The 12,444-nt window shown below is 30.6% G+C and overlaps 1 protein-coding gene across 3 annotated transcripts; it reads left to right on the top strand.

The window, feature by feature from the left end:
- Positions 1 to 6,324: 6,324 nt before the first annotated feature.
- Positions 6,325 to 11,518, top strand: LOC105112742 (transcription factor TGA7-like). 3 transcript variants are annotated; one of them, XM_011008565.1, is made up of 10 exons: positions 6,325 to 6,707; positions 8,152 to 8,323; positions 8,417 to 8,488; positions 8,865 to 8,924; positions 9,019 to 9,096; positions 9,246 to 9,309; positions 9,874 to 10,145; positions 10,555 to 10,736; positions 10,773 to 10,815; positions 11,070 to 11,518. In XM_011008565.1, the coding sequence occupies exons 2-10, from the start codon at positions 8,165 to 8,167 to the stop codon at positions 11,220 to 11,222; spliced, it is 1,083 nt and encodes a 360-aa protein (XP_011006867.1). In that variant the 5' UTR covers positions 6,325 to 6,707; positions 8,152 to 8,164; the 3' UTR covers positions 11,223 to 11,518. The 3 variants fall into 3 exon arrangements, with proteins under 3 accessions (XP_011006867.1, XP_011006864.1, XP_011006865.1); XM_011008562.1 differs by having other exon boundaries at positions 6,327 to 6,707; positions 10,555 to 10,815; XM_011008563.1 differs by lacking the exon at positions 6,325 to 6,707 and adding an exon at positions 7,248 to 7,561 and having other exon boundaries at positions 10,555 to 10,815.
- Positions 11,519 to 12,444: the final 926 nt, after the last annotated feature.

Raw genomic sequence — 12,444 nt, 5'->3', positions numbered from 1 at the left:
GATAATTAATATGATCATGTTAAAAATTTATAATGAACTATTAAAGATAAATCATCCGATTGAAACTTCATTTGTGTGTGGTTTACAGTTTATTAATAAAAAGAGTTTATACTATAATTATTTCTAATACTATTAGTGGATTCTCTAACCTTAACAGTTGCTTTTATCTTTGATTAATACTCACATCAATATCACATCTCAAAAGTTCTCTTTAACTCCTTTTCATTTGTTATTTATAATTTTATATAATCCACCTCCTTGTGATTCGACCTCGATCTTATTGGATTATTTATTACTTCGACACTCTTACACTTGGGATAAGACATTAATCTTTTGATCGTGTCAATTGTACTATATGAAAAAAAATACTTGACATGTTATTTGAATTATTATTCAATTTTTTCATGGTTCTTAAATAATATTATAGGTTTTATAGGAATGTTAACAATTTCTTTTTCAACTATTATGTACCTAATACTGAAAAATAAGAAACAATTTCTCATAAATATTTAATGAAAATAAAACTTCTATTCTTTAGATTTTTTGATGAATTTTTATTGTGATTTTAGCATGTTTATTAATTTTTTTCCTTCAATAACATACAAGATATTTAAACATTATTTTAATGTTTTTTAAAGTTGTTTTTTAGTTCATGAGAGCTTTTTATTTAAAATAATATTGCTTATATTAAAAAGAAATATGCTTTTGTTAAAAACAATAAAGAGATGCACTAATAATGTGTGTTAATAAAAAAAATATTAACAATAACTAAAAATAAAGCTGAAAAAAATCAAAAGAATGATATAAATTAAGAAATTCAACCTTATAAGATAGAAACTTTACCCGGATGTGTTTACTAAATTTATTTATTAAAATTAATTTTTTATTTAATCAAATAATATTAAAAATAAATATACATATTAAATTGATTAAATATAAAAATATTATGCAAGGTTATATATATTGTAAATATCATATGAAATTATACAATTTTTATTTTTAAAAATAAAGTTCTTGTATACAAAAATATTAAAAACATTAAAGATGAATAAAAATATTCTTTTTAAAAATTAAATACAAACAACACCATAAAAAAATATCTATAAAAAAGTGTTAAATAAACAAAAGTAAAATAACATATAAGAGATATTAATTGCAACATGTATTTAAAAATTATTTTAAAATACTATATATATAAAAAAACATATTAGTACAAAAAAAAAAGCAATACTAGAAAAAAAATAATAGCCTGGTTGTTATGGTTTAACTCATTAAACCTATGACTCGTCTTATAAACTTAATCAGCTTAAATATTTTTTTCTTAAATTTATTTTTAGCCTTATAAAGAAAAAAAAAGAAGGCTAAAAAGCAGCGCCTCTATTTTTTTGAAAAAACAAAAAACTTGTGACATATTGTCTGCCTAGACAAATGATGTGTCGTCTGCAAGGTTAGATTCCAGCCACCATAACAGTGGTTGGAAAATCGAGTAGCTAGTCTTCTGACTAAAAAAATCAATTTTCAAGTTATTTCAATCTAAAAACATCTCACCAACATCCTTATAATACTAAAAAACCATTTCATCAACTTCCAATATCCAAAAAATGGTCCAAAAACTTAAAATCAAATTGATTTGGTTTTTAGTTTCTCATATTAGATCTAGTTTTTCATGCAACATCAAGGCTCTAAAAAATTACCATGAAGCCCCTCTCATCTCATAAAATTCGTGAACACCAAAAAAAACTCATTTTAATGGCAAAAAAATTAATAAAGTAAATGATGACGTTCTCTCTCATTGTTGGAATCTAGTAACCTCTCTTCTTTTCTTTCTCTAACTAGAGATAGAAAAATAACATAAATAAACTTCTGTATCAAAATTGATTTTTAAAAAGTTTAAGAGGATTTAAATTGTATATATTGCGTTATTTTTAAAGATTGTGGATCTAAGTGCATTTTTCATGGAATTTTCAGTGCACCACAATGTTTGATGTTTTTTTTTCATTTGGGTCTCCCTTTCAACTTCATCGTTAACTAAAAATTCAAACACAATTAGCTTTTGATTAAAACACACAAGATAAAATTTTGAAAATCAAAATAAATTATTAAAAAATATATAATATGTCCATAGTGTTTTGTGAGCACGTCGACAATATCGGCTTAAAAGTAAACACTTCACACCTTCTAGATTTTTACTTAATTAGTGAGCATCTAGTAGTGATCATGCAGCCTGACAATTAACTACTACTAATCATATTGATGAATATGTTATGCTAACCCACTTGCCAAATAAATTTTCCTTTTCCTTGTTCGTTTTGTTGTCTTCCTCTTGTTTACATCCATTAATGCTAAGCTGACGGAGCTTGCTCTTCTTTATTCAAGTTGGCCATTTACCGTACAACTGATAAGGCAACTTGTTACTTTAGCCAGCTCTTTTGGAGATCAATCCATGTAAATTGTTGCTTGTCTGCATAATACCTTTGTAATATGTATATATACTCGCGTCAAAACCCTAGGCCTCCTTCCTTGCAGCCCAAGTTAGCCCCGATCGAGTGACCTGTTGTACAAAAGGCGAAGTAAATTGATTTGGATGAAAGGTCGTCTGGAAGACCAATTACATGATCCAAATTAAGCAGGACCCTTTCCCTTACCCTTTCTGGCTTTGGGGGGAAAAAGGTCCCTAATTTCAATCATTTGCTCCTCTACGACGAGAAGGAATATGTTGCGCCAGCTCCTGCCTGTCTCTCTCGGCCAGGAAGGGGCACTGGGGCTGCAAAAGTTTTGGAGGTGGACGCATGATTTTCGAGAAAAAATTTTGTACACTATTTGTACTGTGCTACTGTGGCCATTGCTCTTACATTCACCAAATGTCAAAGGCTGCAATTATAGCTGCGATGTTCTTTTTGAATGAATTAGCCAAATGGGGCAATTCAATTGGTGGGAGAGAAAGCGAAACCAACAACTAGAAATGGGTCCATTAATTGTCGAGTTACGAGAGGTTGCTGCAGCTGAAGTGGCATTGCAAGCAGTTCTGCCATCATTTTGTTATTGCGCAAGAGAGGGGAAAATAATTCAAAATACCAAATGGCAGTTCATTCTACAACCACCACCAACGCCTTTCTCTTTGATGTCATGCGTCCTTTCGAGCCAGTTTTGCAGTCAGGGATATATTTCTTTCTAGGTTAGGTTTTAGAAATATCAAGTCCTTTCAGCTAAAATATATGTACACGTTTTGAAACAAGTGATTAGCTAAGCTCTTTTATAAAGTGACGTTGTCTCTCCTCCCCCAGCAAATCAAGCTTAATTTGAGTTGATTTTAATTAATTTAATATATTATTTTTTTAATATTTTTTTAAAGAATATTATCTAAAATTTTTATAATTAAATTATATTTTTATCGATTATCCAAGTTATTTTTAAATTTATCAAATTAACTAGATTATATTGAATCAATCTTTATATAATTTTAAAAAATATATCATAAAATAAATTAATAATATATAAATTTTTTTTACATTTAAAAATAAATTTAAACCAACTTAGCTTGGATTGATAATCTAGTATGAATTGTGCATGAAAAACATTAAAGCACTTTGTTGGGAGGATCTAATTGAGCATTTTGGATACATTAAGGATTTAATTATGAAAGATAGGTTGAAGATTTAATTCAGAATTTTATGTGTAAAAAAATGTTTAGAAGTGTAGTGTTAGTTGTTTTTTAAAGTATTTTTTACTTGAAAATATATTAAAAATAATATTTTTTTTTAAAAATTATTTTTAACATTAGTATATCAAAATGATTTAAAAATATAAAAATAATTTAAAATAAATAATAATAATAATTAATTCTTTTTAAATAATTTTAAAATATAAAAATAAATAGAATCTAAGATGAGGATTAAAGAATAACCTGTTGGGTAATAAAATAAACTATCCATGATAGTTCGTAATTTATCATCTCTTTCTTTTTCGACGAAAGCACTATGCTTTGTCTAATTTTTTGGTTGAAGTAGATCTACTTTACACAATAATTTTGTTTAGACCGTGCATTAACAAGGAATTTTTTTTTTTTTTCAGAAAGTGATGTGAGAAACTAGAAATAAAGTTTTATAATGCTCCGAGAGAATCGTATCTAATCCTACTAAAAAAATAATAAAAAATATCTCTTTTAAAATAAAAAATATTTTTTTTTTAATTTCCTCTTTCTTATTTTTCTTTACCTTTATATCTTTAGACTAGTTATAACGAGAAACATCAAATCTCTTAGGCCTACCAGTACTGTAATTTCGCTAATCCTTCCAGCACGGACTAATTAAAAAAGAAGGGAAAAAGGTACGCTTGAATACCGTAGCCAAAGGATCGAAAAGCAACACTGTATCCATAAAATATCAGACACGTGACAGGCATGTTGGAATTTTTGGTCCGATAACTGCCACACTCCTCCTTGCATCATGGTCGGAGAGTCTAATAACTTTTGTTTTAAAAATGTATTTTAGATATTAAATTTATATTTTATTTATATAATTTTAAAAAAATATTTTTATATATTTTTATGTAAAACAAACTTTAAAAAAAAATTATATTTCATAACAACAAACATACAATTAACTTGTTGCCCTCTTTCCCCCATTCCATAACTATTTTTATATTTCTTTTCATATAAAAAATATTTAAATTAACTAATTTAATATTTTTGAAGAAAGTACACATGAAAATATCTTTGAAAAGTAAGTAAAACAAAAAACAGTCCCCAAATGATCTTCACCGGCCACTCAACTCACCACCATTCATAACTCCCCACGTGTCACTTGCTTTATAGCCGGCAAACGTTCTTCGCCGCAAAATGACATCAACCTAGCCAAACTTTGTTGTAAGCATGACACAACATATATTTTAATTATAAATAAAACCAATTGGTGAAGGGGAAAACACTAATTCCCCGCACCCATAAATATGTGGATTATAAAAGTGTTGGTTTTTTTTTTTGGCATTTTGACTTTTTTTCTGGCATTTTGACTTTTTTTTCCTTTACTTATTAATTTTTTTTAGTTCTTGTATAATATGTTTATAGAAATTTAGAATGGATAATTTATTTTAATTTATTTTTATGTAATTATTACAATATAAAAAAATTATCAAAACATTAAATTAATATAAAAAAAATATTTCAATATCAAGATATGATCTATGTTAAAAAAAAAATATATAGTTGAAAAATTTGATAAAATAACTATATAATTTGATCTATCAAAATATAAAGTTATTATAGTCTTAAAATAAAATCTCAATATTAGTTTGACGCTTGATTTTGTGATTGTTTATTTTTGTTATCATATAATTAAATAAATAATAATTTAAAAGAAAAACACATATTATTAATCCTAATGGAATTCATTACCTAGTTTGCGGGTTTGATGTATTAACCTAAGTTACTCAATTTATGAATTTAGTAGGTATACCTATCAAATTTGATGTTATTTTTTTCCTTCATTCTTATTCAATATTGAATTGATTGAAAAATAAAATTATAATTTTTTTTTTTACTTTCTATAGAGTTAACATGATATTAAATAAATATTTTTTTAGAATTTATACTCAATTTTGAAAATATCTAATATTATCATAAAATTAAAAAAGATAATTTATAAAAATAACAAAGTTATTAAACCAATTAAAATTCATAACCCATGTCGCAGGATGACCAAGGTCAATCTAATTTAGCATCGTTTTAATATAAAAAAATATTATCTTAAAGTTTTTTTAAAATTATATCATGTTTTTACTAGTTATCCAAGTTATTTTTAAACCATTAAATCAAATAATTCACTTTGAATTAACTCTCATACGATTTAATTCAAAACTTAAGTTAGGCAAAAAACTGAGTTAATATATTTCAAAATCAAACTACTTAATTGAATTTAATGATATTGATAAAAAAAAATTCATAATCATTTTTTAATTTAAAAAAATAATTTAACCCGTAACGAAATATGAAGATATGTACAAATAAATGTTAACTATATAGATAATGATTAAAATCTTATTTGGTATTGCATTTCAAATAGAAATTGAGCAAAATTTTAAAAAAATATTTTAATTAAAATTAATTATTTTATTTTTTATGTATTAATATAAAAAATATTATTTTAATATATTTCAATATTTTAAAATATAATTGCTATTATATTTTTAAATATTAAAGGGAAAAAAGAAGAAGATGTGCGTACGTTAAAGTTACAATATGGCGACGGTAACGGGTTGACTGTAGTAACGTTCAAAAACCAAAGAAAAAAGGAAATAAAAGGAAGAGTCTCTTTCAATGATTATGAGATTAATTTTTTTTTTTATTCTGTTTTCTTTTGTGGACTTTGGAGAGTGTCTTTTTTGGGTCTTGTTTACTTGCAAGGAATGGATGGTGGTGATGTTCATTCCTGATGCCAACTAGTATTAAAGACAGTGAACCAGTGTTAAATTTTTTATGTTTAGTTTCTTGGATTTGCTGGAATACTGCTTAAGAGATTTTGGTAGTAAGAGCTGAATTACATACACACAGGGCCCCCCAAAAGAAGAAGAAGAAACAGCAAACTTTGTTCATTTATTAGTATATTTTTTTCCCTTCAAGGGGGGGCTCTTCTTTTTGGCTACTTGGGAAAGTTGAGACTTATGGCGTCGTTTTTGCAAATTAATGATCCATTGAAGCATGCTGTACAGAGGTAAGTGAAGGCCGATGACTTACTTTAATCAGTATTTTCTGGATCTTGGTTTTATTTACACTTGTGTCCGGATTAATTGGAAAGGGAAGTTACACAGTATTGGTGCGGATAAAAGCGTGCTTTTCTGTGTTTAATGGTTGTTTCTGAGTTTGTGTGTTTAGGTTAGAGAAAGGGTCCTTTCTTTTGGATGGTCTCTTTATGTTTAAGCAAATAGCATGTTTGCTTTATGCCATATCTAAGAACATCTTAATCGATTAAGAGTGAGTCCAATTCACCGTCGATTCTGTTTTTATTCAATTTTGTTTAGCATAGTTTGTTTTGTTGGTTGGATTTGTGTGGAAAAGGAATCATCCCTTGAAGCCTTGCTTCCAAAATATAAAAATAAAAATTGAGATGGATTTAGGCCATAATATTCATTGGTGTTACTGTTGGATGAAACCACATAGGTTTCTAGAGACAATAGCCACATAATTTATAGCTGATCATAGACCATTCATTCAATCTTGCTGATGCTATATTTATTATTAGTGCATAATCCATATTTCGAGATTTTGAAGGGAACAAGTCTTGAAGCATTTTGAAAAGATTTATTGTGATTTGAGGTGGGCATGTGAAGCGAAATTTCCTCACAGAGCGCTCTTTTATTCGTTGTCAATCTGTAGAATGTCCTCACATGATAGAGAGGTTTCTAGAAATAAATATAAATGAAGAAACAGTAGGAAATGTTAACTAGCAAGTGAAGCAGCTTCCATCATTCAGTTATTTTAATCAATACATGAGGGCACCGTTGCTGATTTAGCTCAATAGACCAGTTGGAATCTCTAACATGGGAGTGCTGTGGGAGAATCAATATTTTGCGTTACCCTTGAAAAGTTGTCTGTCTACTCTCTTTCCTGTTCCTACTTCCTCTGGCAGTTGCCTTACTTACCGCTAATTTTTATCTCCCTTATCCATGTTGCTGATGCTGCCATTGTTGATGAGTCCAATTCTTGGCAAATTTTTCAATGTGTTTGCCTACATGAATGAACAAGAATAGCTAAAGTTGCCAAGTTAGTGCGTGTGTCTGAGCATTAAAGTTTAACCATAGTGAGTGTTTGATCTCTTAGCTTTGTAAGTCTACATAGTCTGAATGACAATGCTTTACAAATTTTCTATTTTATGTTTGTCTCCTGGATAGCACAACAATTCACGAAATTTGGGTAGGATTCATTTGGAATCAGTTATCAGTATATCCTTTTGAGCTCTGTCCTTGGATGAGCATCATTTTGACCAGCATCTTATTTCCATTTTTCCTTTCCATTCTATTGATGTTTTTGCTTTGCATATTATTTCTTGTTTTGCTTAGGAATGACAAGTTCCATGTAATTTTATTACTACATTGATGTGATGCTGCAGCTGACTAAATGTGTCTTTTTTTTTCCTTTGTTTTTCCATTTTTTATTAGATTCTTTTAGAGCATGAGCTCTACATCAACTCAAATTGCCGCCCTCAGAGGAATGGGCATTTATGAGCCCTTTAACCAGATTAGCTCATGGGCACACACTTTCAGAGATGATGGTAGCCTAAACATTGGCCCATCCACAATTGTACAGGTGGATGCTGGGCTAGACAACAAGGTAATGATGCATGATGTTTTCCTTCTAATTAAAGAATGTCAGGGCTAACTATGCTTACCAGGCGGCCTGACTTTTCTGATTGACTTCCTCTAGAGTGAACATGTTTCACATGAATCAATGGAACCGTACAGAAGCGATCAGGAAGCACACAAACCTGCTGATAAGGTTATGAAACTCCTTTCCTCTCTCTTGATTAATCAAAAACATATAAGCTATTATTCTTAAATTTCTTATGAATTATACCAGCTTTGTGTGGAGCAAATGTGCAGCATGTGAATCCTTTGGGAAAACTAGATGAAAATTTTGCTTCAAATAAAATCCACAAATGGGAATTTGTTGTTGCTACTATTCTCACATGAAGACTAGTAGTACACAAAATAATGAATTTGTGGATGTTTGAGCTTTTGAGAAGCATCCTTTCTTATTGAACTGGATTACACTCAATGAGATTGGATGTTCCATTTCTCTTTTGTGTAAAGATGAAAAATCAATGAATAGATGACTAACAGTGCACTTGAAATGTTCACAAATCTAACTGCAGATACAAAGACGTTTGGCACAAAATCGTGAAGCTGCTCGCAAAAGTCGCTTGCGGAAAAAGGTAGAGTTTACTACATTCTTATACAAGTATATGGTGATAAAAGGTTTTTTAACATTGTAGTGCAGAATATTTATATTTCAACATTGTTTCATAGGCTTATGTTCAACAATTAGAATCCAGCCGAATTAAGTTGGCCCAGTTGGAGCAGGAGCTTGAAAGAGCTAGGCACCAAGTGAGATAAAAACTCTATTCCATCTACTACGTTTCACTGTTTAACTAGATGCATTTCCCTATTTATCGGTCTCCGATGAAAATACTAGTTAGGATTTCCTGGAACAATAAATTGTGTCTTCTAACAGCTGTGTTAATGCCTGACTGCAGGGTGCTTACTTAGGCAGTGCATCAAATTCTAGTCATTTAGGATTTTCAGGAACAGTAAATCCAGGTTTGTGATTCCATGTGCTAACTTGATGATATTTGTACGGCATGGCAAATCTTAGCAACCCTTGACACATAAAAGCATGATGAAGTAAACGGAAGAGTATACCTTACGGACTTCTATGCAGAAACTGATCTTCCTTGAAGGTTTCTCTTTTAGAGATTTGTCTGAAAACGTGGTGCCAGATGCCCCTCTTCATTTTTCATTGCCAACTGCAGATTGGAAAGTTGTTTATAAACTATCTGTTAAATGCTCTGTGTGTTTATTAAGGCATTATAGGTCCTGTTGTCTCTTCTTTCTTGTTTTTATTGCAAAATACTGATGGATGCATGCTGCTAATAAACTAATCACTAAATGTCTCACCCACAATTTCCACATTTGTTTCATTCACTTACCTCTGCATACAATTTATATTTATTTAATATCTATTCAAGGAATCTCGGAACTTTGGCCTTCAATTGCCTAATTACCCCTTGAAACTATTTTGCATCTTTATCATGGTGATTGCATTTATTCTTTAATTCTTACATATGTGTTGTGATCTAAATGGTTCTGATCATTATTTCACAGGAATTGCTGCATTTGAGATGGAATATGGACATTGGGTTGAAGAACAACTCAAACAAGTTTCTGAACTTAGGAATGCATTGCAAGCTCATATAACTGATATTGAGCTCCGAATACTTGTTGAGAATGGCTTGAACCACTATAACAATCTTTTCCGTATGAAAGCTGATGCTGCGAAGGCTGATGTATTCTATCTGATATCTGGCAAATGGAGAACGCCGGTAGAACGCTTCTTTCAGTGGATCGGAGGATTCCGCCCATCAGAACTTCTAAATGTAAGTCTTATTCCATATAATTTATTGCTTGAAGACTGATTAGGTATTGGTGATCCCTGATGATGTTGGCCTCTATTCATGAACTTTTCATTTCATTTTTTACACAGGATACAAAGCGACCTTTATAGCAATATGTATCCTAAATATAGGATTGTAGGTCTTAATAGTAGCATATGGAGAAGTCACTGTCTATATATTTTGCTGTGATGGACTTCAGTATCAGCTTCTTCAAGAGACTGCATACCTTTGTCTACATTGTTCTAGCCCGCTACTCTTATCACTTTTTGCCCGGCATCTTTAGAATACATACATAAAATCTTATTCCCTTTTTTTTTTTTTTTTTGTTAATATTTCATTATTGTTATTTAGATTTTATTCATCAAACTTCTAAATCCCCCTCCCCCTGCAGGTTCTCAAGTCACAACTTGAGCCTTTGACTGATCAACAACTCGTGGATGTCACTAACCTTTGTCAATCATCTCAGCAAGCTGAAGATGCTCTAACTCAAGGAATTGATAAACTCCAGGAGGCTATGTCCCAAAGCATACCAGCTGATGTAATGGGTGCTGGGGGTTATGGTCAGATGGCTGATGTAATGGGTGTCGGGGGTTATGGTCAGATGGCTGGTGCCATGGAGAATTTACGAGCTCTCGAGGGATTTGTGACCCAGGTAATAATTTCTTAGTGACATCTTGTTAGTTAATGTGCACTTGATATCTCTGAAAGCTGAATTAACTCATGTTTCATGAATTCCTTCCTCGTGTCATGCATAGCTCACTTAACTATTTTGAACAATTCAAAACCAAGCCATAATCATATATAATAAACAAATATTGCTGTTGGGAATGCTGAATGTTAGTATTAATTATGAGCACTCAACAATTTAACCCTTGATTCTTATCATGTTTCTCTTTTTAAAAACAGGCCGATCACCTTCGGCAACGAACTCTGCAGCACATGTCTCGGATATTAACAATGCGCCAATCAGCTCGTGGTTTACTTGCATTAGGAGAGTACTTTCACCGTCTTCGTGCTCTCAGTTCTCTATGGGCTGCTCGTCCTCGTGAACCCACCTAGTCAACAGAGGTAGGATCTGAGAAAACCACTCATAGCTAAGTTGATTTCCCTCAAGTACCTGTGCTTCTGCAGGAGAATGAGTTCTTGTGGCTTTTGTAATATGGACAAATATTTGATCTGGTTATATGTTCTTTCAAAGCAGTTATTCTCAAGTTTAAACAGTGTAAATATGAATCTTAATGATGTGTTCCTGAAGCAGCAACCTTACTTAATTAAGTTGATGCTCGGTACATGATGTATATATTGTTAAAAAGTGTTAGAAAGTTTAATTTGAAATGCAGTTCATGTTTGTACTACTTGGCTGCCTCCCTGTTTAGGCATATGCGTGTTGTTAGGACAATTCCTTGCCGTTCCTTTTTTTTTTTTTTTCATTGCTAGGACAATTCCTTGCCATTCTTAATTTGACATGTCTGTTAAGATTAATACGCTGCGCAATGGGCTAAGGTAGGATCATTATTGAGTTTCTTGCCCATGTGCACATCTGATTAGAACACCCCAGACTGACAGTACACTCAAATCTATCTTGATATGGACAAAACTATTGTTCTTGGGTTTACCATAGTCAAATCTATTTAATCAGGCATCCCAGCTGATGAAGTGGCTGAAACTTCAAATGGATGTCGGGCTTCTCAAGGCTCCTTTTGGATATGAGTATTTGAGCTTGATTATTAGACTTACATTTTTCTGCAAAACAAGTCTGTCTGTCTTATGGTGTGGAAGGTGCATTAAATGGTTCTTCAAAAGGTTCTTCCAAAGGGCTCTCTTGGTCGGCTTTTAAGGGGCCAAAATAATAGATAGTATAAAACGCGTTGTTTAATTTTTTTTTTTTAACTTGATATTGATCAAAATAAAGTAATTTTGGACCAAAACATGTTATTTTAGTTCACATGTACTGTTTTATTTAAATAAAATGATTTTATTTTAGCAAATTTAGATTCATTTAGGTTATTAACACCCTTTTAATTTCATATCTGAACTTTTGAATTTGTTCAATTAAGTTTTCAATTAAAATTTTATTTCAAGAATTAATTCAGTTTTACCTTGTAAAGTTTTTAAAGGACTTTTTTATTTTGGCGTTGACACGACTAAAAGATTAATGTCTTTTTTCAAAGTGCAGGAGTATCGAAATAATAAATAACTTGGTAAGACCGGGGTCGAATCACAGGGAGGTTAATTGTATAAATTATAAACAACAATAATAGCAATAACAACAATAACAACA

Source organism: Populus euphratica, unplaced genomic scaffold (assembly GCF_000495115.2).
Source record: "Populus euphratica unplaced genomic scaffold, PopEup_1.0 scaffold599.1, whole genome shotgun sequence".
In the NCBI taxonomy this organism is placed as follows: Eukaryota; Viridiplantae; Streptophyta; class Magnoliopsida; order Malpighiales; family Salicaceae; genus Populus; species Populus euphratica.
The sequence above is the reverse complement of the archived record's forward strand: the minus strand, read 5'-3'. Positions and strand labels throughout refer to the sequence as shown.